Source organism: Scyliorhinus canicula, chromosome 23, assembly GCF_902713615.1.
Source record: "Scyliorhinus canicula chromosome 23, sScyCan1.1, whole genome shotgun sequence".
Lineage (NCBI taxonomy): Eukaryota > Metazoa > Chordata > Chondrichthyes > Carcharhiniformes > Scyliorhinidae > Scyliorhinus > Scyliorhinus canicula.
In genome coordinates, this window is record NC_052168.1 from 18,043,922 (window position 1) to 18,069,349 (window position 25,428).

General features: G+C 46.0%; 1 protein-coding gene and 1 non-coding gene across 2 annotated transcripts in view; one reads left to right on the plus strand and one right to left on the minus strand.

Annotated features, from left to right (window-relative positions):
* Positions 1-22,447, minus strand: part of LOC119956632 (extracellular serine/threonine protein kinase FAM20C-like) — a 37,741-nt gene extending 15,294 nt beyond the window's left edge. The window contains exons 1-4 of the mRNA XM_038783972.1: positions 21,951-22,447; positions 11,708-11,880; positions 2,974-3,052; positions 1,291-1,383 (exon numbers count right to left, since the gene is read on the minus strand). Of these exons, the coding sequence (XP_038639900.1) occupies positions 1,291-1,383; positions 2,974-3,052; positions 11,708-11,880; positions 21,951-22,447 (842 nt within the window). The remainder of the gene's footprint in view (positions 1-1,290; positions 1,384-2,973; positions 3,053-11,707; positions 11,881-21,950) is intronic.
* Positions 18,712-18,793, plus strand: trnas-uga. The gene has a single exon. It is a non-coding gene; the product is annotated as a tRNA-Ser (tRNA).
* Positions 22,448-25,428: the final 2,981 nt, after the last annotated feature.

A 25,428-nucleotide genomic window follows, 5' to 3' on the forward strand; every position in this document is an offset into this window, starting at 1 on the left:
CAAACATTGGGGATTAATCCGGCCCAATAGCCCATCCCTCACCGGCCACCCCAATCCCCATCCACTACTGCCCCCTCAATAGCTCATCCCCACTACCCACTCCAATAGCCCATCCCCCACTGGCCACCCCAATAGTCCAACCTCCCACTGGCCACCCCAATAGCCCATCCCAATATACCACCCCCATTGCCCACCCATACTGTCCACCCCAATAGCTCACCCCACCCCAATACCCCATCCTCTACTCCCCTCTCCAATATCCCTAAACCTCCCCCCCCCGTCTGCACCCCAAACCCCAGCCTGGTATATCTGCCTGCACCCCCTTCAATGCTTTGTAATCCTCCCAAAAGCCAAGACCGAAAGGTTTAACAAAACAGCCTTTTTTTTTAACTGATTCAGAAGATAGGCTTTTTAGAAACAGCCTTCACAAGCTGTCCTGTCACCTGCAACAATTGGGTACCAATATCCCCATGTCCCTCTGTTCCTGCACCTCCTTTACAATCATCTCCTTTCTCTCTTATGTGGTATTCTTTATTTTATGTTGTACTGTGTTCCCCACAGAGTTCCTCCCCCCACCACCAAAAAACAAAGTCCCGTTTGTTCGTGGGGTCGTTTTCATGGCTGCAGGCTCCGGGAAATACCCCGATATTCCTGTCCAAAACGGGACTCTTTCTTCCCCCCCGCCCCCCCGCTAAATCGCGCCCACTGTCTCGCCTCGTTCTTCACTTCACGTTTCTCGGCGTTGAATTTCATCTGCCACGTCTGCCGAGTTCACCGCCTGAAGTCTCTATCTATTTTCCTCCGTGTTGACTACTTCCCTGAGTCTCATGTCATTGGCAAACTTTGAAATTGTGGGCGCCACCACCCCGCCCCATGTTTTTCGGGGTGAGGCGGACCGCCAATGGGATCGTTCTGCCCCGCCGTTGTCAGTTCCCGTTGACAACAGCCCCTGTCGCCGGGAGACCTGTGCGCCGCCGTTAACAGCCGGTAAATCTCGCCCGATGTTGTCGACCCAAATCCAGGTCTTGAACATATATTAAAAAAATATCAGTGTCCCTTAATACCGAGGTGGCCGTCTCTGTACTTCCAGCCAGTCTGATAAACAACTGTTGACATTGCCCTCTGGCATCCTCCCTGTGTCCTAAACCTCTGGCCCACTCCACAGTCTGACCTCCTCCACAGCCTGACATCCTCTGGTCAGGCCCAGCCTACCTGCCCCGCAGACAAATGATCTGGATTTTCAGAAAGCCTTCGATTGGACCCCCCCCCCTGCACCTGACCAACACTCACCGATCCAAGTGAAAGGCAGCGATCTCTGCATTGTGACGTTCAAAATCAGAAAAGTAGAAAAGGTCGACAGATGTTTCCTCATCCCTGGTCTGTCTGAAAGGATCAAAGAGAGAATTCACTGACGGAAAACAGGCTCAGAAATCCAGAGCTACAGACACAGAGAGCCAGAGAGAGAAAGAGCAGAGAGTAAAGAGCAGAGAGAGTAAAGAGCAGAGAGAGAGAGAGTAAAGAGCAGAGGGTAAAGAGCAGCGAGGGTAAAGAGCAGAGAGAGTAAAGAGCAGAGAGAGTAAAGAGCAGAGAGTAAAGAGCAGCGAGGGTAAAGAGCAGAGAGAGTAAAGAGCAGAGAGAGTAAAGAGCAGAGAGTAAAGAGCAGAGAGAGTAAAGAGCAGAGAGTAAAGAGCAGAGAGAGTAAAGATCAGAGAGAGTAAAGAGCAGAGAGAGTAAAGAGCAGAGAGTAAAGAGCAGAGAGTAAAGAGCAGAGAGAGTAAAGAGCAGAGAGAGTAAAGAGCAGAGAGAGAGAGTAAAGAGCAGAGAGAGAGAGAGTTAGGAGCAGAGAGAGAGTAAGGAGCAGAGAGAGTGAGTAAAGAGCAGAGAGAGTAAACAGCAGAGAGAGAGAGTAAGGAACAGAGAGAGAAAGAGCAGAGAGAGAAGGAGCAGAGAGAGAGTAAGGAGCAGAGAGAGAGAGTAAAGAGCAGAGAGAGTAAACAGCAGAGAGAAAGTAAACAGTGGAGAGAGAGAGTGAACAGCAAAGAGAGTGAACAGTAGAGGGAGAGAGACAACAGCAGAGAGAGAGAGAGAGAACAGCACAGAGAGAGAGAACAGCAGAGAGAGAGAGACACACAACAGCAGAGAGAGAGAGACAACAGCAGAGAGCGAGCGAGAGAACAGCACAGAGAGAGGAAACAGCAGAGAGAAAGAGAGAGAAGGAAAACAGCAGTCAAAGAGAGAGAAACTGACGGCAGAGAGTGAAAGGGATGTGTTAATGTAATATATGTTAATATATACATAATTCACACTGTTGTAAGCGCAGTAGCGCTGTCCTACCACTAGGGGGAGTAGCGCTGGGAGCACCTAGGAACGTGTACTGGGCTCCGCCCTTGATTCCGCCCACGACTCCTCCCCCTAGTGCAGCTGTATAAGTAACCGTGTCCAGAGTCAGCCTGGGTCACTACGAGTTCATCGACAGGTAACAGGCTGGCTCTGAAGTAAGTCGATTAAAGCCTAGATTCACATCGGAAACACGTGTCTGGTGAATTGATGGTTCCATCAAGGGAACAGCAGAGGGAGCCAGAGAGAGAGAGAAGAGCAGAGAGAGAGAGAAGAGCAGAGAGAGGGAATAGCTAGACAAGAATAATTGGTTGAGTTCAGTCTGGTGATAATCCTCTCTCCAGGCTCACAGCTCCATGCTGGGGTAGCCCAGCTCAGTTACTCTGTATTGTCGGGTAGAGAGAGGTATCCTGGTTATTCAGGCACGTTGGCACTCTCACTTGCACCCTGGTCTGGGTGATGAATGGTGGGCAAGAGATGTGGTCAAGACTGTGTCCTGCCAGAATCCACCAATGGCCACTCCCTGCTGGTCACATAGCATCAGCATAGTTCCAGCTTCAGTATAATGTTTATACTGGTCAGTATAATGGGCCTTCCCAGCTTCAGTAGTATGGGCAGATTCTCAGTCTGACTTACTTCATGGGTTTGAACAAGACTTTCCCGTAATCCTGCAACGTTATTGTCAACTTCAACTGGGTCCCACCAAGTTTCTGAACTGGAAAAAGAAAATTCAACAGTTACTGCCCTGTGAATTCCATAAGGCCATACGAAATGGGAACAGAAAGAGGCTGTAGTAATCCACGGGAGGCAGGAGTTCCGTCACCACACCAATATTTATTTACAATAACGATATTACAGGAGCAGCTACAAACAGTGCTGCTAGCAGTCCAGTCAACTTAAGACTGGCTCACAAAGCCTACACAGGTGATTATATGGGCCCCCCTCAATGAGCTATCATTGAGGGAGCTCATACTCCAATTGGCCAACCAATAAAGCCAATTGGAGTTCATTACAGAGGCCATTCAGCCCTTCGAGCCTGTTCCACCATTTAATAAGATCATAGCTGATCTAATCACTAAATCCACTTTACTGCCGTCTCTCCGAAATCCTTAATTCCCCGAAAAACCTATCGACCTCGGCCTTGAAAATGGTTCAAGGATTCGGCCTCCACAGCTTCCTGGGGTAAAGAATTCCGAAGATTCCCCACTCTTTGAGGGAAGAAATTCTTCCTCAAACCCGTCTGAAATGAGCGCCCCCTTATTCTGCCACTTACCCCTCTGGTCCTACACTCTCCCATGAGTGGAAACATCCTCCCGACATTGACCCAGTCGAATCACCAAAGGACCTTGTATGTTTCAATCCTATCACCTCTCATTCTTCTCAACACCAAGAAGTACAGACCCAACCTGTTTAATCTTCCCTCCTAGGGCAGTCCCTCCATACCCGGGATCATCCGAGTAAACCTCCTCTGCACTGCCTCCAGTGATAATATATATTTCCTTTGGGGAATAAAACTCTATCCAGTATTCTCAATGTGGTCCCACTTCTACCCTGCACATTTGCAGCAAATCGTCTTTACTTTTATTCTCCAGCCCCCTTGAAATAAAAGTCAGCATACCACTTGCCTTGCCTATTACCTTCATCATCAAATGCTAGCTTCATGGGTTTCATGAAGAAGAATTCACCTCCTCCACTTTCACCACTGCCCGCTCGCCTAGGAAGCGCATTCTATCGCTGCACTACCCTCCTCTCTGCAAACTGTTGTCATGTGAGAGTACCTTTAAGAAATGGGTGTTGTTCGTATGGGGGGGTAAAAATGCTAGGATCCCAAAGAAGGTCATACAAAAAACAAAATCCAGGGGGGGGCTAGCCCTCCCGAATCTACAATTCTACCACTGGGCGGCAACAGCCGAGCGAGTAAGGGGATGGATCCAGGAGCCAGAAGCCGAGTGGGTGCGTGCGGAGGAGGCCTCCTGCATGGGAACCTCCCTCCGGGCCCTCGCCACGGCAGCACTCCCATCCCCACCCAAAAAAACACTCCACCAGCCCAGTGGTGACAGCCACCCTCCAATCCTGGAACCAACTGCGGCAGCAATTTGGCCTGTACAAAATGTCGGACAAGGCTCCCATCTGCAACAACCATAGGTTCAAACCAGCACTGACCGACGCCACCTTCAAAAGGTGGAGGCAGGACGGGGGGACACTGACAGTCAGGGACCTATACACGGACGACAGGATCGCAACACTGGACGAACTGACAGAGAAATTTCAGCTAGCTGGGGGGAACGAGCTACGGTACCTGCAGCTCAAAAACTTCCTACGAAAGGAGACAAGGACGTACCCACAACCGCCACGACAGACACTATTGGAAGACCTACTGGACGCAAGTATCCTAGAGAAAGGGAACTGTAGTGACATGTATGACCGACTGGTAGGCAGGGACGACACCGTACTGGACGCAACAAGAAGGAAATGGGAGGACGACCTGGGGATGGAGATAGGGTGGGGACTCTGGAGCAAAGCACTGCATAGGGTCAGCTCCACCTCCACGTGCGCAAGGCTCAGCCTGACGCAACTAAAAGTGGTACATAGAGCCCACTTAACGAGAAACCGTATGAGTAGGTTCTTCCCGGAGATGGAGGACAAATGTGAGTGGTGCCAGAGAGGCCCGGCCAACCACGCCCACATGTTCTGGTCTTGCCCCAGACTTGTGGAGTACTGGACAGCCTTCTTCGAGGCTCTGTCCAAAGTGGTGGGGGTGAGGGTGGAGCCATGCCCGATAGTGGCGGTCTTCGGGGTTTCAGACCAGCCAGATCTATTCCTGGGGAGGAGGGCGGACGCCCTTGCCTTTGCCTCCCTGATTGCCCGCCGTAGAATCCTGTTTGGCTGGCGGTCAGCAGCACCGCCCAGAGCTGCAGACTGGCTGTCCGACCTCTCGGAATCTCTCCAAATGGAGAAAATCAAATTCGCCATCCGAGGGTCGGACGACGGCTTCCACAGAACGTGGGAGCCATTCATGCAACTGTTCCGGGACCTGTTTGTGGCCAACGTACATGAGGAAGAATAGTCGGGTGGCCAAGAACCAGGGGAAAATGGGCGGGAATCGGGGGAAGGTAGCCGGGGGGAGGGGGGGGGGCTACGGGCTCGGTATGGGGGTTTGATGGCAAGCCAAGGCCCAAAACCAAACTATAAATAAATGCCTATAAACATGTGCCTCGGCCATATTGGGGAATGTAAAATATGTATGCTGGCTAAAGGGGGCGGCCACAATTATTGTTATGAAGATGCTTACCTGTAAATATTCATGTTAAATTTTTGTGTTTTCCTTTTTTTTTCTCTCTCTCTAATAACTTGTAATTTGTCATATATAAAATATGAAAACTCAATAAAAAAACATTTAATAAAAAAAAAAGAAATGGGTGTTTATAAATGGGTGTGTATATAAATATCTGTAGTGAGAGTACCTTTAAGAAATGGGTGTTTATTACTGCAGTGATGTCAGAGAGTGGGTGGAGCTGGGCTGTCTGTGAGCTTTTTACTTTTGTTTTAGGCTGTTTGCTGCAGGGTGTGTTTTAGTTTTGTTTTCAGAGCTGGATAGCTGCAGTCACAGCCAGAAGGGGTATGAGTCTCTCTCTCTGTAATCTAAAGAATGTAAATCGATCCTTTGGTGATTTAAAACTAATAACTGCTCTCAGTAGTGACTTTAACCTGATGTGCTTCTGTTAAAAGTTATTTTTTAAGTCTTATGGATGTTAAAAGGATAGCTTAAAGGATTACTTAGTGTTGTAGTCTTTTGGGGTTGTATTTGAATTAATGGTTGCCATGATATTCACTGTATGTTTTAAAAAGGTTAACTTGAGTTCATAGAATAAACATTATTTTGCTTTAAAAAATACTTTTCCATTTCTGCTGTACCACACCTGTAGCGTGGGCCGTGTGCTCCCCATAACCACAATCTAGTAAAAGTTGTGGGTCAGGTGAACTCCATGATACACTTTGGGGTTCTCTAAACCCTGGCCCATAACACCAGAAATGTCTTGAATATTCCACTTTGAGAAGGAGAGATCGTTTGAGATTGCTTAAAGAAAGAGACCAGACCCCGCTGTCAGATTAATGCAGAATCTCTGACTGTATTTCTTCAGAAACCTTCTCAGCTCCCCTTCCAGACACCAACTAAAACTGACCCTCAACACCTGACTGCTTCACCCCTCCCATTAACAAAATCATCTCACTGAACTGAACACAATGGGCCAAATTCTCCGTTCCTGCGGCTACGTGCACGGTGCAAATGGAGAATCCGCATGAGTTTCACGACAGGAAAATCAGCGCAAACCCCTCGCCGATTCTGGTAGCGGTGTGGGGTTAGCACCGGTGCCACGTGAAAAGCCCACGGATTGCGCCGAAAACGGCCGGAGAATAGCCTGGTCCCGGACCGCGCATGCGCAGGGCTGATGCCCTGCACCGGTCATGCCATAAACATAGCGCTGGCCTTGCTCGAACCCTAACCTGTGACCCTACAGCCCACCCCCTGGTCACCCCCCACCAGCACCCCCCCCAGCCATAGTAGAAGCCCACCCCCTCCCCCCCGGCCAGCGGCATGGATCCCGGATCAGTGTGGCGGCGCTGGACATTGTCCGAAGCCGGGTCCCCGACCACTGGGACCATACTTGGCCCATGCCATTGGTAACACGGTCCATTGGGAGAGGAGCATCGCGGGTGGACCGGCCAATGACGCGGAAACTGTGTTGCAACGGCTTGCAGGGGGCAGACCATGGCGGACCAGCGTCAAACCGGCACCTAGATAAGGGTGCTGGCTTTATCACTGCTTGAGGTTTCCCTATGACTTGACATGTTGACATGACTGACAAAATTTAACTACATCTTTATGTAGTCCGGGCCAATAAAAATGTTTCTGGATTTTAGCTTGAGTTTTCCTTATTCCCAAATGACCTCCCACTGGTACCTCATGTGCAACTCGCAACACCTCCTTTCTATACCCTACCAGCAATACTACTTGATGAACTTCTGCCCACTTTTCATCCGCCTGCATATGTAAAGGTCTCCATTTTCTCATCAAGACATTACTTTTACGGTAATAACACTCTGGTATACACGCAGATTCCTCTTCCGAGTCTTCTTTCTGATATATCCGTTTTATTTCTACATCTTTCTGTTGTAACTCCGCCAATATTCCTGAACTAAAAATATCCGCCTCATCCTCCACCTGTTCTTGTTCTTTTTCAACCATCTCATCAAAAATTGTTTCTGATAATTGCACTTCAAATTCATCTGCACTCTTTGATTTCTCCTCTTGTTTTAACCTCTGACTTTGCGGCCTTGTTACTACACAATCTGGAGAAATCCTAGGATATTCGTCCTTCAACACTTCAGTTGTCTGATTTTCCACTGGCTTATTAACCACAGTAGCCATCACTTCCACTTGCGATCCACCTATATCATTACCCAAGATAAACTGTATTCCTGGACAAGATAGTTTCTCTATTACTCCTACTCCCACTTCACCACTCTTCACTTGGCTTTCCAACCTTATCTTATATAATAGAACACTACATTTCTCACCTTGAATTCCAAATATTACCACCTTTTCTGGCAACATTCTTCCCAAACTACATAACTCCTCATCTCTTACCATCAAAGGTTGACTAGCTCCCATATCTCTTAAAATTGTGACTTCTTTACCTGCTCCTCCTGATACACACAAGTAAATTCTTTGAAGAGATCTGGCACCTTCTTATCAATTACCTCTTGATCAGGCTGTACAATCTTTTGCACCTCCTTCGCTTCACTTGGGCTTTCCTTTACCACTTTAACAAACCCCACTGTCTTTTCCTGTTTTACCACATCAGCCTTCCCAGTGCTTTTCTTCAACCACCAACATTGTGACTTTACATGGCCTAGTTTATTACAGTGAAAACTTTTGAAACTTTTCATGTCTCTTCCATCCTCCTGGATTTCGTTTTTAATCTGAGGTACACTCTCCTTATTATCTCCCACCAGATCACCTTTACCTTTACCACTTGAGTATTTCTCATGTCCCCAGTTTCTATCCCTCACAGGCTGAGAATGATGTCGAAAACCAAACTTTGATTTATGAACTAATTCATAATCATCTGCCATTTCTGCTGTTAACCTTGCCGTTTTAACCCCCTGCTTTCCACATGAGTTCTCACTACATCAGGAATTGAATTTTTAAACTCCTCTAAAAGAATAATTTCTCTGAGAGCTTCATACGTTTGGTCTATTTTCAAAGCCCTTATCCACCTATCAAAATTACTCTGTTTGATCCTTTCAAACTCCATGGACGCGATTTTCTGGCCCCCACGCTGGGTGGGAGAATCGCGGGAGTGCCGGGCGATTCACGCCACGCCGCCCTGGCACCCGCACGCGATTCTCCCACCCCCCCCCAAATTGGTGTGTCGTGTCGTGTGTCGAGCGGCGATTCTCTGGCCCGGATGCGCCGAGCGGCCTGCCCAATCCGACCAGTTCACGCCGGCGCCAACCACACCTGGTCACTTCCGGTGTGAACAGCGCGCGAACACTGCGTGTGGGGCCTGTGGGGGGGGGGGGGAGGATCGAGCACCAGGGGGGTGCTCAGGAGGGGTCTGGCCCGCGATCGGTGTCCACCGATCGTCGGGCCGGCGTCTCTAAAAGACGCACTCTTTTCCCTCCGCCGCCCCGCAAGATCACTCCGACATGTCTTGCGGGGCGCCCGCGGGGAGGACGGCAACTGCGCATGCGTGGGTTGGCACCAGCGCGGGTGGGCGCCAAGACCCGGCGCGCGTAATTGATGTGGCGCCGCTCCTAGCCCACTGGGGGTGGGATAATAGGGGGCAAGGAGCGGCCTCCAACGCCGGAGTGAAACACTCCGGTTTTCACTCCGGCGTCGGCACTTTGTCTCCCTTTGGGAGAATTGTGCCCCATGTATGTTTGACCAAATTCTTTCCTTAAATTTCTAAACCTTTGTCTGTAGGCTTCAGGCACTAGTTCATATGCACCTAAGATGGATTTCACCTCCTCATACGTCCCACATACCTCCTCCAGTAGTGATGCAAACACTTCACTAGCCCTACCTACCAGCTTTGTTTGAATCAGTAATACCCACATGTCCTGCCCTTTAGCTACCTTCCCAAATGAAATGAAAAAGGCTTCTACCTCCTTCTCATCAAACCTTGACAATGCTTGAACATATCTAAATAGATCCCCACAAAGCCTTCGACTATGACGCTCTTTCTCACTATCCTCATCACTATCAACCAACTGTACGTTCCCTTTATGCCTGCCAATTTTAACTGACTGTCATGTTTCTGAAGTTCAAGCTCTCTCTCTCTTTATCTTTTTCCCTGATCTGTATCTCCCTTTCTCTTTCTTTTTCCTCTCTCTTTTTACTCTCTATCTCTTTCGTATTCAAGCTGCTTTAATTCTTTCCAATGTTCCATTTGTTTAATTTGTAACTGAGTTTTTGCCATTTCCAATGAGTTAAACTGTATCTCAGGCAACTTTAAATGCTTAGCCACCGCCATAATGACCTCATCTTTTCGCATTTTGTCAGGTAATGTTAACTCCAATGTTTTTGCCAAATCTAACAGTCTGCTTTTAGTCTCTGTCCGTAAGGTACTGCGTGTGACCGTCTCCACCCCCAAAAACTTCAGAGGCTCTCAAAGAGCCATTGTCCACAACACTTAAACTGGAATACCACACCTGAAAAGCAACCACAATATGCTCACCCCTCACTGTCTTTAAGTTCACTAATCCAATGCAATAGATAGACTTTTATCCCGGACGAGCCCCCAATTTGTTATGGGCCAGGGTTCATAGAATAACCCTGGTGTTAGAGAACATCAAAGTGTATCATGGAGTTCACCTGACCCACAACTTTTAATAGATTGTGTTATGGGGAGCACACAACCCACTCTACAGGTGTGGTACAGCAGAAATAGAAAAGTATCTTTTAATGCAAAACAATGTTTATTCTATGAACTCAAGTTAACCTTTTTAAAACATACAGTGAACATCTTAGCAACCATTAATTCAAATACAACCCCCAAAGAATAAAACGCTAAGTAATCCTTAAGCTATCCTTTTAACATCCATAAGACTTAAAAATTAACTTTTAACAGAAGCACATCAGGTTAAAGTCACTACTGAGAGCAGTTATTAGTTTTAAATCACCAAAGGATCGATTTACAGTTTTTAGATTACAGAGAGAGAGACTTATACCCCTTCTGGCTGTGACTGCAGCTATCCAGCTCTGAAAATGAAACTAAAACACACCCTGCAGCAAACAGCCTAAAAAACTGACAGACAGCCCAGCTCCACCCACACTCTGACATCACTGATAAACGCCCATTTCTTAAAGGTACATTTCTTAAACACATATTTCTTAAAGGTACTCTCGCATGACACTGGACAGTGAGTATTCCCGAGTGCTGACTATATTTAAAAGTGGATTGCGATCTGAGATGGTTTGTTGTTTGAGTGGAAGTAAAGATAGCAGTTAAGGGTTAGAACATAGAACAGTACAGCACAGAACAGGCCCTTCGGCCCTTGATGTTGTGCCGAGCAATGATCACCCACGTAATCCCACTTAAACCCACGTAACCCGTATACCCGTAACCCAACAATCCCCCCATTAACCTTACACTATGGGCAATTTAGCATGGCCAATCCACCTAACCCGCACATCTTTGGACTGTGGGAGGAAACCGGAGCACCCGGAGGAAACCCACGCACACATGGGGAGGACGTGCAGACTCCACACAGACAGTGACCCAGCCAGGAATCGAACCTGGGACCCTGGAGCTGTGAAGCATTGATGCTAACCACCATGCTACCGTGTCACTGTATTGATTTGCATTGTCTGAGGGGTAATTGTAAGCTATTTTCTTGTGTGATGTTAAAGATATTTGATTCTATATTAGTAATAAAGTTTGTTAATCTACCATATCCCAATTTCTTCCTGAAATCACTCCTGGAGGGAAGTAACCTTTCCTCACAGTCTTACAAAATTAAAATCAAATATTGCGATTTCTGTCCAGTGTCCTAGCCACTGTTGGCGTCTGGTCTGGGTTCGCAATATCCATCTTAGCACGGTGGCGGTGCCACACACAACACGATGGAGGGTATGCTCAGTGTGAAGGCAGGACTGGCCGTGTGGTAGTCACTCCCACCAATACTGTCACGGACAGACGCATCAGCGAGAAGCAGATCGGTGAGGACAAGGTCAAGGACAAGGTCATGTTGACTGGCAGAACAGGTTAGATGGGCTGAACGTCCCCATTTCTGAGGCTCTTGAGTCACCATGAACCTGAACGACAGCACGAGAGGTGAAGAAATAGAAAAAGCTCCTTACCGACACGGACAAACTTGCCAGTACTGAGGTCCCGTAACAGGGACCCGACGATGGTGCTATTGCGCGAGTACAGCTCATAGCGATTTATTCCGAGGAAGAATTTCATCCAGTTTGGATAACTGTCAACAGGAGAATTGCCAACGGGAAGAACATATTCCTGCTCATGACTGACCCTGGGAATGTAAAGAGAGAAATAAACACTTCAACCAATGCAGAGCCTGGGTGTCAGAGGACTATATAGGACTAGTGTAGAGCACCAGAGATTACACATGGGATTAGATCAGAGTACTCTGCACAACTTCCACATATTTATTTGTCTAATAAAGCTTCCAAGGTGCTTCACAGGAGTATTATTGAATGAAGTATAATACTCAGATGTATAAGGAGGTATTGGGTCAGATGACCATACGTTTGGTCAAAGTGGTAAGCTTTAAGGAGAGAAGCAAGATAGAGAGGCGGAGAGGTGCCATGGGGGAATTCCACAGCTCGAGGCTGAGGCAGCTGAAGGAAACGGACACCGACTGGGCGATTAAAGTCAGGGATGCTCAAAGAGGCAAGAATTAGAGGAGCACAGAGATCGCAAAGGGCTGTAGATCGGGGGGCAGATTCCAGAGGGCGAGAGGCAAAGGCCATGGAGGGCTTTCAAAGCAAGGATGAGAATTTTTAAATCGGGAGTTTCTTTGACCAGGTGTTGATGCAGGTCAGTGAGCCAAGCAAGTGACGGGGCAAAAACGGGGACTTGCTACGAGTTAAGACGTGGGGGTAGTAGAGATTTGGATGACCTCAGTTTGATGGTGAATGTGGGAGTCCCGAATAGTCGATCTGGAGGTGACATCGGTAACAATGAAAGAGGGTTTCAGCAATAGATGGGATGAATCCAGGGCAGAGTTCGGGAATAGGCAATCTCAGTGATGGTACGGCCAGGTGGTCGAAAACTGATCTCGGGTCAAATATGAAACTGAGGCTGCAAACAGATTTAATCACAGACTTTTGCCAGGGAGAGGGTTGGAATTTGTATCCAGAGAACGGAGTTTGGAGTGGGTGACGAAACAATGGCACGAGTAATCCTCTGCTATTCCAGTACTGGTGGTGAGATATAGTCTCACAGTGCAGCCACAGTGGAGGAGTCAAGGGGGGGAATGTTGAGATAAGCCAGGGTGTCGACAGGGGACATGTGAAAACGAATGCTCTGCTCTGCAGTGATGTCACTTAGGGGAACTGGAGGGAGGCAAGGAGGCGCCATGAGGTAATGATGTGGAAGTAGGCAGCCATTGCAAGCAATGCTCTGGCTATGAATTGATAGCTAAGGATGGGCCCAGGCAGGCACAGTCCCGCCCAGCTGACTAACACTGATGAGGTGTTGGAGGAGGGAGATGTGGTCAAGCATGTCAAAGGTTACAGACGAGTTGAGAATGGCTGAGGAAGAATAGTTTGACTTTGCCACATAAGATGTCGTTTGAGACTTTAATAAGAGCTAGTTCATTAAGTACTGTGGCGGGGGCAGAAACCTGGTTGGACAGGTTCAAACATGGAATTCTGGGAAAGATGGGCACAGAGCTGGGAGATGAGAGCATATTCAAGAGCTTCGGGGAGGAAGGGGGAAGGTTAGAGACTCAAAGACGGTGGAGTCAAGGGATTCTTTTCTGGGAAGGGGTAGTTAATGGCAGATTTAAAAGTGAGATAGAATTGTTGGCAATATCGGCTGAAATAGGGACTAGGTGATCAGCAGTTTAGTGGGAATGGTGTCGAGGGTCCAGGAGCTGGGGTTCATGGACAACGTGAGCTCGAACAGGGCATGAGTGAAGATAGGAGTGAAACCTTCTGTACTCCAACTATTCTCTCATTCTACGGTTGTTCGGCCCATCCTGTTTATACTAGCTCTCTGCAAGAGCAATGCAGCTCGTCGCACTACCACCTGTCCCCTACTTTATCTCTGTGGCCCTGGGTATCTTTTCAGATAATTCTCCAATTTTATATTGAAAACCATAAACAAATCTTCCTCCATCACACACAGTCTGTACAATCGGATTCCAACAACTCGCTGTGTTTAAAAAGTGTTTTCTCATGTCGCCTTTTGCTATTCGTCTAAAACCAGTGTTTACGGCCCGTCCACCAGTAAGACAATGACACCCTATCAACGATTTGCGTGCAAGTGCTGGTAAATGGGATTAGCATGAGATTAGGCGTAGTTATTGTCGGTGCAGACTCGATGGGCCGAAGGGCCTTTTCTGTGCTGTATGACTATAACTCGATATAAGCGGTGGCTCTCATCTCCCCTTTCCCTGTAGATTTGTTTTCCTCAAGCAGTCTTTCCAGTTCCCTTTTGAAAGGCACAATTCAATCCACCTCTAGCACGCTCTCGGGAAATGCGTTCCCGGTCATAATCACTCACCGCATCTAAAAAAGTTTCTCCTCGTGTTGTCGACTCTTTTGCCTTTAAGCCATTGGGATCAGTTGCTCCCCATCTGATCTGATTATGAACATCTCGATCAATCTCCTCTCAATCTTCTCTGAGGAGAAGAGAGCTCCAGCTTCTCCGACCTCTGCACTCGATTGAAGTCCCTCATCCCTGGGAACGTTCTCAGGAATCTTTTCTGTGCCTAATCCAAAATCTTCACATCCTTCCTAAAGTGCGGAGGCCAGAACTGGACACAATTCTCCGGTTGAGGCCCAACCAGTACTTTAGAAATGTGCATCAGAAATCCCTGCTTTTGTATTCATAAAGCCCAGGATGTGCAAGCGTTGCTCACCCTCTCCTGCCACCTTCAAGAATTTGTACACCCAGGTCCCTCTGCTCAGGACCCTCATTTAGAATTGCATCTTTCATTTGACATTGTATCTTTCTACCAAAATGTGTCACTTTGCATTTCTCTGCATTAAATTTCATTCTGTCCGTCCATTCCACCTGCCTGTCTATGTCCTCCTTGAAACCCATCTTCATCCTCCTCACATAGAACATAGAATGATACAGCGCAGTACAGGCCCTTCGGCCCTCGATGTTGCACCGACATGGAAAAAAAAAACTAAAGGCCATCTAGCCTACACTATGCTCTTATCATCCATATGCTTATCCAATAAACTTTTAAATGCCCTCAATGTTGGCGAGTTCACTACTGTTGCAGGTAGGGCATTCCACGGCCTCACCACTCTTTGCGTAAAAAACCCACCTCTGACCTCTGTCCTATATCTATTACCCCTCAATTTAAGGCTATGTCCCCTCGTGCTAGCCACCTCCACTCGCGGGAGAAGGCTCTCGCTGTCCACCCTATCTAACCCTCTGATAATTTTGTATGCCTCTATTAGGTCACCTCTTAACCTTCTTCTCTCTAACGAAAACAACCTCAAGTCCATCAGCCTTTCCTCATAAGATTTTCCCTCCATACCAGGCAACATCCTGGTAAATCTCCTCTGCACCCGTTCCAAAGCTTCCACGTCCTTCCTATAATGAGGCGACCAGAACTGTACGCAATACTCCAAATGCGGCCGTACCAGAGTTTTGTACAGCTGCAACATGACCTCATGGCTCCGGAACTCAATCCCTCTACCAATAAAGGCCAACACACCATAGGCCTTCCTCACAACCCTATCAACCTGGGTGGCAACTTTCAGGGATCCATGTACATGGACACAGAGATCCCTCTGCTCATCCACACTACCAAGAATTTTACCATTAGCCAAATATTCCGCATCCCTGTTATTCTTTCCAAAGTGAATCACCTCACACTTCTCCACATTAAACTCCATTTGCCACAGTTCATAATACTTCCAAGCTTCGTGCCGTCCACGAATTCTGAATTGTGCCCAGTTCACCCAAGCCTCGGCCATTAATATGGGCCCATACCAGGCCTCGGTCCTAACGATGACCCCTGGGGATCGTCACTCCTCCACTCCAAAAAAGAAAATCCCTTTCCCATTTCTTCCTGTTTCCTGTATCCATGCTGCCACTATCGCTTTTATTCCATGGGCTCTACCTTTGCTGAGAAGCCTGACATGTGGCACTTTATCAAATGTATTTTGGAAGTCCATACGCACCACATTAACACCACTACACTCATCAACCCTCTGTTACCTCATCAATAAACTAAAGCAACTTTGTACAACATGATTTGTTCTTAACATATCTGTGCTGGCCCTCCTTACTTAATCCACATTTCCCCTTAATTTTGTCCCACATATTGTTTCCAAAAGCTTTCCGAGCACTGGGTTCGGCATCTCCCAACCCCATGACCTCCATCATCTCGAAGGATAAGGGCAGCAGAGACATGGGAACACCCACCTGAAGGTTCCCGTCCAAGTCACTCACCATCCTGACTTGGAAATATGACGGCTGTTCCTTCACTGTCACTGGGTCAAAATCCTGGAACACCCTCCATAACAGCACGGTGGGTGTACCTACACCACATGGAGAAGAAGGTAGCTCACCACCACCTTCTCAAGGGCAATTAGGGATGGCCTAGTCAATGAAGCCACACCTCCTGAAAGGATTAAAGAAACTGGCTGGTCTGACTCTATCCTTTCATCTTTATTTCATTCAGTTTGTTTGAAAATTAGGGGTCACCTTTATTGGGCAGAGATGAGTAGATTTGTTTCAGCTCACTGATTATTTTGATGGTAGAAGTAGTTAGATTCTTGTTAGGGAAGAGAATCAAGGTTATTGGGGTGGGTGGGAAGGTGTAGATGGGGAATATAGAACTCAACACCAACAGATCAGCCATGATCTCATTGAATGGCGAAGGAGGCTCGAGGGGCCGAATGGCCTACTTCTGCTCCTAGTTGAGATATTCGTATGCTCATACCTTGTGTGGCATCTTATTGAATGCCTTTTGGAAATCCAGGAATACCATATCGCCAATTTCCCTTGTATCTACATGACTAGTCACATCCTCACCCAACTCTCGTGAAGTACCATTTACATTTTGTAAAACCGTGTTGACTCTAACTCATATTACTATTACACTAACTCATATGACTTGAAGTCATATTACTTATTACTATTTATGTCTTGTATTGTGAAAATGGACATAAAACATTTGTTCAATGTCTCTGTCATTTTCCTCATTCACCTTGATCATTTCTCCTCACTGTAGAAGAGGCCAATATTTACTTTAGGCTACTCGCCTCCTTTTTTGTACACTTAACAAAAGTTCTTACAATCTGGCTTTATATTTCTGACAAACTTACTCTGATATTGTACTTTTTTCCCTTTTTAATCATGTTTTAGTCATCCTTTGTTGGTCTTTGAAACACTCCTAATCCTCAGACTTACTATGATACTTCGCAATTTCATATCCCTTTAAAATAATCATAGAATTTACAGGGCAGATGGAGGCCATTCGGCCCATCGGGTCTGCACCAGCTCTTGGAAAGGGCACCTTACCCAAGCCCACACTTCCACCCTATCCCCGTAATCCAGTAACCCCACTTAACCTTTTTCTTTGGACACTAAGGGCAATTTAGCATGGCCAATCCACCTAACCCACACATCTTTGGACTGTGGGAGGAAACAGGAGGACCCGGAAGAAACATAGAACAGTACAGCACAGAACAGGCCCTTCGGCCCTCGATGTTGTGCCGAGCAATGATCACCCTACTCAAACCCACGTATCCACCCTATACCCGTAACCCAACAACCCCCCCTTAACTTTACTTTTTAGGACACTACGGGCAATTTAGCATGGCCAATCCACCTAACCCGCACATCTTTGGACTGTGGGAGGAAACCGGAGCACCCGGAGGAAACCTACGCACAAACGGGGAGAACGTGCAGACTCCGCACAGACAGTGACCCAAGCCGGGAATCGAACCTGGGACCCTGGAGTGGTGAAGCAACTGTGCTAACCACTATCCTAACACGCTGCCCCCGTATTATAATCTAATACTAATCCTCACATTCTCGTAAGCAGAGGACGGACCTGAGTTTTTTGTTTTTTAATGGAGTATCATGCACATGCTGTGTGATATTAACGTAACATGCAAACACTGTTATATTGGGATACCATGCACACACTGTGTTATATTACAGTCCATGCACAGAATGCGTTATATTAGGATATCATACATACACTGTGTTACATTACAGTACCAAGAAAAAAAAACAGTGTTATATTAAGATACCATGCACACACTTTGTTATATTAACACACACTATTTAATTTGGATACCATGCACACTGTTATATTACAGTACAATGCACACATTGTGTTATATTACAGTACCATGCACACATTGTGTTATATTACAGTACCATGCACACATTGTGTTATATTTACAGTACAATGCACACATTGTGTTATATTACAGTACAATGCACACACTGTTATATCAACTTATCGTGAACACAGTTATATTAGGATACCATGCACACACTGTTATATTACAGTACCATGCACACATTGTGTTATATTACAGTACCATGCACACATTGTGTTATATTACAGTACCATGCACACACTGTTATATTAACTTATCGTGCACACAGTTATATTAGGAGACCATGGACACACTGTGTTATATTACAGTACCATGCATACACTGTACTATATTACAGTACCATGCACACACTATGTTATATTAATGTACCACGTACATACTGTACTATATTACAGTGCCGTGCACACACTGTATTATATTACAGTACCACGCACACACTATTATATTACAGTGCCATTCACACACTGTACTACATTTCAGTACCATGCACACACTGTGTTATATTACAGTACCATGCACACACTGTGTTATATTAATGTACCACGTACACACTGTACTATATTACAGTGCCGTGCACACACTGTACTATATTACAGTACCATGCACACACTGTATTATATTACAGTACCACGCACACACTGTATTATATTACAGTGCCATTCACACACTGTACTATATTACAGTACCATGCACACACTGTTATATTACAGTTCATGCACACACTGTTATATTAGGATATCATGCACACACTGTTATATTACAATACAATGCACACACTGTTATATTATAGTATAGCAGCGATGGCCGAGTGGTTAAGGCGTTGGACTTGAAATCCAATGGGGTCTCCCCGCCCAGGTTCGAACCCTGCTCGCTGCGAACTTTCATATTTTAGGGGCTGGTTTAGCACACTGGGCTAAATCGCTGGCTTTTAAAGCAGATCATGGCAGGCCAGCAGCACAGTTCAATTCCCGTAACAACCTCCCCGAACAGGCGCCGGAATGTGGCGACTAGGGGCTTTTCACAGTAACTTCATTTGAAGCCTACTTGTGACAATAAGCGATTTTCATTTTTCATTTTCATATTACAGTCCATGCACATGCTGTGTTATATTAACATACCATGCTCACAGTGTGTTGTATTAGTATACCATGCACATACTCTGTTATATTACAGCACCATGCACACTGTTATATTACAGCACCATGCACACTGTTATATTACAGTACCATGCACACTGTTATATTACAGCACCATGCACACTGTTATATTACAGTACCATGCACACACTGTTATATTAGGATACCATGCAAACACTGTGTTATATTACAGTCCATACACACACTGTTTTATATTAGGATATCATGCACACACTGTTATATTACAATACAATGCACACACTGTGTTATATTACAGTCCATGCCCATGCTGTGTTATATTAACATACCATGCACAAGCTGTGTTATATTAGAATACCATTCACATACTGTGTAAGATTACATCACCATGCACACACTGTGATATATATATATATTTTAATTTAGAGTAACCAATTCACTTTTTTCCAATTAAGGGGCAATTTAGTGTGGCCAATCCACCTATCCTGCACATCTTTGGGTTGTGGGAGCGAAACCCACGCAGACACGGAGAGAATGTGCAAACTCCACATGGACAAAACTCTGGCTTTGTGACTCTGATAAAGTAATTTAAAAAACTTAGGATATCATGCACACACTGTTATATTCATAATCACAGAATTTACAGTGCAGAAGGAGGCTATTTGGCCCATCGAGTCTGCACCGGCCCTTGGAAAAAGCATCCCACCTAAGCTCACACCTCCCCCTATCCCAGTAACCCCACCTAACCTTTTTCAGACACTAAGGGCAATTTAGAATGGCCAATCCACCTAACCTATACATCTTTGGACTGTGGGAGGAAACCGGAGCACCTGGCAGAAACCCACGCAGACACAAGGAGAACATGCAGACTCCGCACAGGCAGTGACCCAAGCGGGAATCAAACCTGGGGCATAATACAGTACCATGCGCATACTGTGTTATATTACAGCACCATGCACACACTGTGTTATATTATAGTCCATGCACATGCTGTATTATATTAGGATATTATACACACACACACTGTCTTATATTACTGTACCATGCCACATTGTTATATTAATGTACCATGCGCACGCTGTTATATTAGGATACCATGCACACACAGTGTTATATTACAGTCCATGCACACACTGTTATATTACAGTACCATGTGCACACTGTGTTACATTATAGTACCATGCACATTATAAATTATATTAGGATATCATGCACACACTGTGTTATATTACAGTACCATACACACACTGTGTTATATTACACTACCGTGCACACATTGTGTTATATTACAGTACCATACACACACTGTGTTATATTACAGTACCATACACACACTGCTACATTACAGTACCATGCACACACTGTGACATTGCAGTACCATGTACACTGTGTTACATTACAATATCATGCATACATTGTGTTATATTACAGTACCATGCACATTATATGTTATATTAGGATACCATGCACACACTGTTATATTGCAGTACCCTGTGCACACTGTGTTATATTGTAGTACCATGCATAGTACACATTATATTAGGATATCATGCACAAACTGTTATATTACAGTACCATATGCACACTGTCATATTACAGAACCATACACACACTATGTTATATTACAGTACCATACGCACACTGTGTTATATTACAGTACTATACACACACTGTGTTATATTACAGTACCATACGCACACTGTGTTATTTTACAGTACCATACACACACTGTGTTATATTACAGTACCATGCACTTGCTGTGTTACATTACAGTACCATGTGCACATTGTGTTATATTACAGTACTATGCACATTATACAGTATATTAGGATATCATGCATGCTGTGTTATATTAAAGTACCATGTGCACATTGTGTTATATTACAGTACTATGCACATTATACAGTATATTAGGATATCATGCATGCTGTGTTATATTAAAGTACCGTGCACACTCTGTGTTATGGGAGTACAGTGTAGACTTTATTTTACACCCGAGTATCTGATGTTGCATTAATCTGGTTGATACTTCAGAGCATTTCTCTGTCTCTATGTCATTTCATGGAGACATAAAATTGTACAACACAAAAAGAGGCCCTTCAGCCCATTGTTTCCATGCCAGCCATCCACCCCCTATCTATTCTAATCCCATTTTCCAGCACTTGGTCCATAACCTTGTGTGCTGTGGTGTTTCAAATGCTCATCTGAATGCTACTTGAATGTTGTGAGGGTTCCCACCTCTACCACCCTTTCAGGCAGCGAGTTCCAGATTCCCACCACCCTCTGGGTAAAATTGTTTTTTTCTCAAATCCCTCCGAAATCTCCTGCCTCTTACCGTAAATCTATACTGCCTCGTTATTGACCCCTCTACTGAGGGGCAATGTTTCTCCCTATCGACCCTATCTATGTCCCTCGTAATTTTGTACACCTTGATCAGGTCCCCACTCAGCCTTCTCTGCTCCAAGGAAAACAACCCCAGCCTAACCAGCCTCTCTTCCTGCCTGAAACGCTCCAGCCCAGGCAGCATCCTGGTGAATCTCCTCTGCACCCTCTCCAGCGCAATCCCATCCTTCCTATAGTGAGGCGACCAGAACTGCACACAGTACTCTAGCTGTAGCCTAACCAGCATTTTACACAACTCCATCAAACCCTCCCTGCTCTTATATTCTGTGCCTCGGTTAATAAAGGCAAGTATCCCATATGCCTCCTTAGCCACCTATACACCTGTACTTCTGCTTTCAGGGACATGCACCCCAACGCCCCTCTGGTCCTCTGACTTCCCAGCGTCCTACTGTTCCTCATGTGTTCCCTTGGTTTCTTACTCCTCTCAAAATGCAACATGTCAGACTATGTCTGTGTTTTATTGGACGTCTCCCTCCTCTGACAATGGTTGCATTGATTAAATGTGCTGCACTCACCAACCATCACTGTTGCTGCTTTTGGGGTTGAACTTCTCCGCTGAGTTTACAGAGAAGAGTTCATCATCGGGCGTCAGTGCTGGAATTGGTACGTTGTAGAGCGGATGTTGAAACAGCGCAGCCAGTTTGGATGTATTCGGCTTGTAGAGCTCCATCGGAGGTTTACTCTCCGGTCTTAAGCCTGACTGTGAATGTTGCTTTCGATGGGACGATCGGATTTTGTCATTCGGATCCGCAACACTATCCAGGGATTGGGACGTGCGGCTCGAGGCTCTGGCGCTGGCATAATTCTGGAGTTCGCGGTTCGTCTTTGATGACTTTCCCGGCCGATGTGCGGACGCAGCAACCTTCTGGCCTCCAGCCTGTGGGCGACGGTCACACCTTTCCTGCACTGGCACCAGAGCTATCAAGACGTGCAGCACCAGGCTGATCAGGATTAAAATCAAGAGCATCAGTTTGGATTTCCAGAACATCAGCATTGGGATTCTCCGATTCATCACGGCCAAATTCTGAGAAGTCCCTGATTCTGAACTTGGAAATCACCCTGTTAAGTGCTGTTGGGATCAGGTTTGCCGGCAGATCTGCCTCGGTGCTGTGCCCAATGCCAAAAGGCAGTCCCCCTACTCACATTTAGACAGGATAACTGCTGGCTTTGCTCACAGCGGTCCCGGTCACTGTGACCGTTCTGTCTTATCATACTGCAAACATGGGTCAGTCGATGTCCAAAGGTGATTTGGAATCAGCCGTAGAGACTGTCCATCTCTGGCCAAGCTCCCTAAATCTGCAGCTAAGAACCAGTAACAGGCCAATTGTCTCACACCCACCCCTGGAACCTGGTAAGAAGGAAAGGCCTGAGAATCACATGATATTGTGGAAGGAGGACATGTACCATGGCTGGCGCATGAACCGCAGTTACTCCAAAACTTACCCTTTTATTGAATCATTTCATATTACCCAGTATCTACAGCAGAGAAACAGGACTTCCTGTTTCCTCTTCCCACTAGTCAACACTCATCCCCATCTATATATCCTTCTGTCCATTTCCTTTCCAAACCATCGTCCAATTCATTCTTAAATCATGTCCAGTTTCTGCCCCAATAACATGTTAATTGGTGTTGAGTGCACAATACTCATGGCCAGACCTGGCTAGGCACTCTTGATATTGCCCCCATCAAACACTCCCAGGCAGTACAGCACAGGGTTTGATACAGAGTAAAGCTCCCTCTCCACTGTCCCCATCACGCACTCCCAGGACAGGTGACTCCCAGGACATGGGAAGCAATGATCTAGTGGCTTTGTCAATTGACTAGTAATCCAGAAACCCAGGGTAATGCTCTGGGGACGCAAATTTGAATCTCACCACGGCAGATGGTGGAACTTGAATTCAATAAAAACTGGAATTAAAAGTCTAATAATGACCATGAAATCATTGTCGATTGTTGTAAAAACCCATCTGGTTCGCTAATGCCCTTTAAGGAAGGAAATCTGTCATCCTTACCTGGTCTGGCCTACATGTGACTCCAGACCCACAGCAATGTGGTTGACTTTTAAATGTCCCCAGGGACCCAGCCAGCGTCACCCACATCCCACGAACGAATAAAGGGGGAAAAAAGGTTCAGTTATAGAGTTATGGGGTTAGTTATAGAGTAAGATTCACTCTCCACTGTCCCCATCAAACATTCCCAGGCCTTTTAAAGGTAAAGTAAAATTGCCACAGTCCCAGGTGACCATAGTCTACTTTCCCCTTTGAGGGGGGAGGGCTGACTGGTGGTGATTTAACCTGGGGGTCACCACACCTCAGGTGAGGGGCAGGGTTGGGAAGGCAGAGCCTTCATACCGGTATGGGGATTGAATCCACGCTGCTGGTCTTGCTCTGCATCACAAATTAGCTGCCAACTGAGTTAAACCAGCCCACAGGTGGAACACAGTGTCCGGGTGTGAGAGATCCTCTCCCCCTGGGGGCTGTATGTACCTGTGCGTCCCTGGCAGGTTGCCTTGACCAGGCCCCATTTGTCAAAAGCTGTTGTAAACCTTGCCAAGGCCATGTAATAATGATATTACAGTGCTAATGGGTTCCTCACCTGTCATGGCAGGAACCCCATTATATCATTGGCGGGGCAATTGGAATAAGAAATCCCAACGGTGTGAAAACCATTTGGGGGACACCCGCTGGATTATCCGGCCCACTTCCATTCCCACCCCCCGGAAACGGTGAAAAATCCACCCCCACTGAGTTTAAACAGATTGAGTCCGTTCCGCCTCCAGGTGGCACATTCCAGTCACCAGCTTGAAGTTATAAAGCTTTCCATTTCTGATATTCTACCCATGATGTCACATTGTCCAAAATATACATTTTTGGAGCACAGTTCAGCAGCAAATCATGAGTGGAAGCTTCAAGCCCAGCTGAACAATACATCACCAATTTAGCTGTCCAAATAGTCACCGAGAGGTTAGACTGCAGCTATTTAATTCAATAAGCAGAGGACAAAAGTACCGGGACTTTGCTTCCGATGAAACCCAATTGTTATCTGAACCCCGGGTGCTGGCAATGTTGACTCGGATCGTTAACGGGGGAAGTGCAAAGATCAGAGGGTTGGAACCCAGACACTTGAGTGAAGCAGTCACGGACAAATCCAGTCTGGCACCCGTCTGTTTCTGTATAAACACAACTCCTGGAATAGAGACACGTGATCAGCGATCACTGGGTCAGTGTGACCAGCTCTGTACTTTGTGCATTCCCCCCACCCGGTCGATGCAGTCACTTGTCCAAGCTTGTGCGCGGTGAGAAAGGCTGTGACTGAGAAATACAAACAAATAAATAGGCAAGGAAAGACCATTGATTTTCATTCGATCTATTTTGTGTATCTCCCTCGCCAAGCATGAAAGGTCACAAAATGGAAACATTTATCTCCACTGGCAAAAACTACGAACTTTGGATTTCTTGTCCACGACCCATTTCATCACATTTTGTGCAACTTTTAAATGTTGTCTAGCCAATTCACCTGCTCTTTTTAATTGTTCCCTAAAATTTGACACATAATCCAATAATGTAATTTCCGATTTCTCACTCACCAATGTTTCCTCAATAAATTTAAGTGGTCCTCTTACCTCATGACCAAAAATTAATTCAAAAGGCCTGAATTTGGTTGACTCATGAGGTGCATCCCTCATTGCAAACAGTGCGAATGGAATTCCTTTATCCCAATCCTCTGGGTAATCTTGACAATAAGCCCTCAACATTGTCTTTAATGTCTGATGCCACCTTTCTAACGCTCCCTGCGATTCTGGATGGTACGCAGTTGATTTAAATTGTTTTATTCCTAAACTATCCATAATTTCTTTGAATAACCTTGAGGTAAAATTTGATCCTTGATCCGATTGTATTTCTGGGGGTGGTCCATATCTAGTAAATAATTTAAGTAACTCCTCCACAGTCTTTTTAGCTGTAATATTATGTACTGGAATGGCCTCTGGAAAC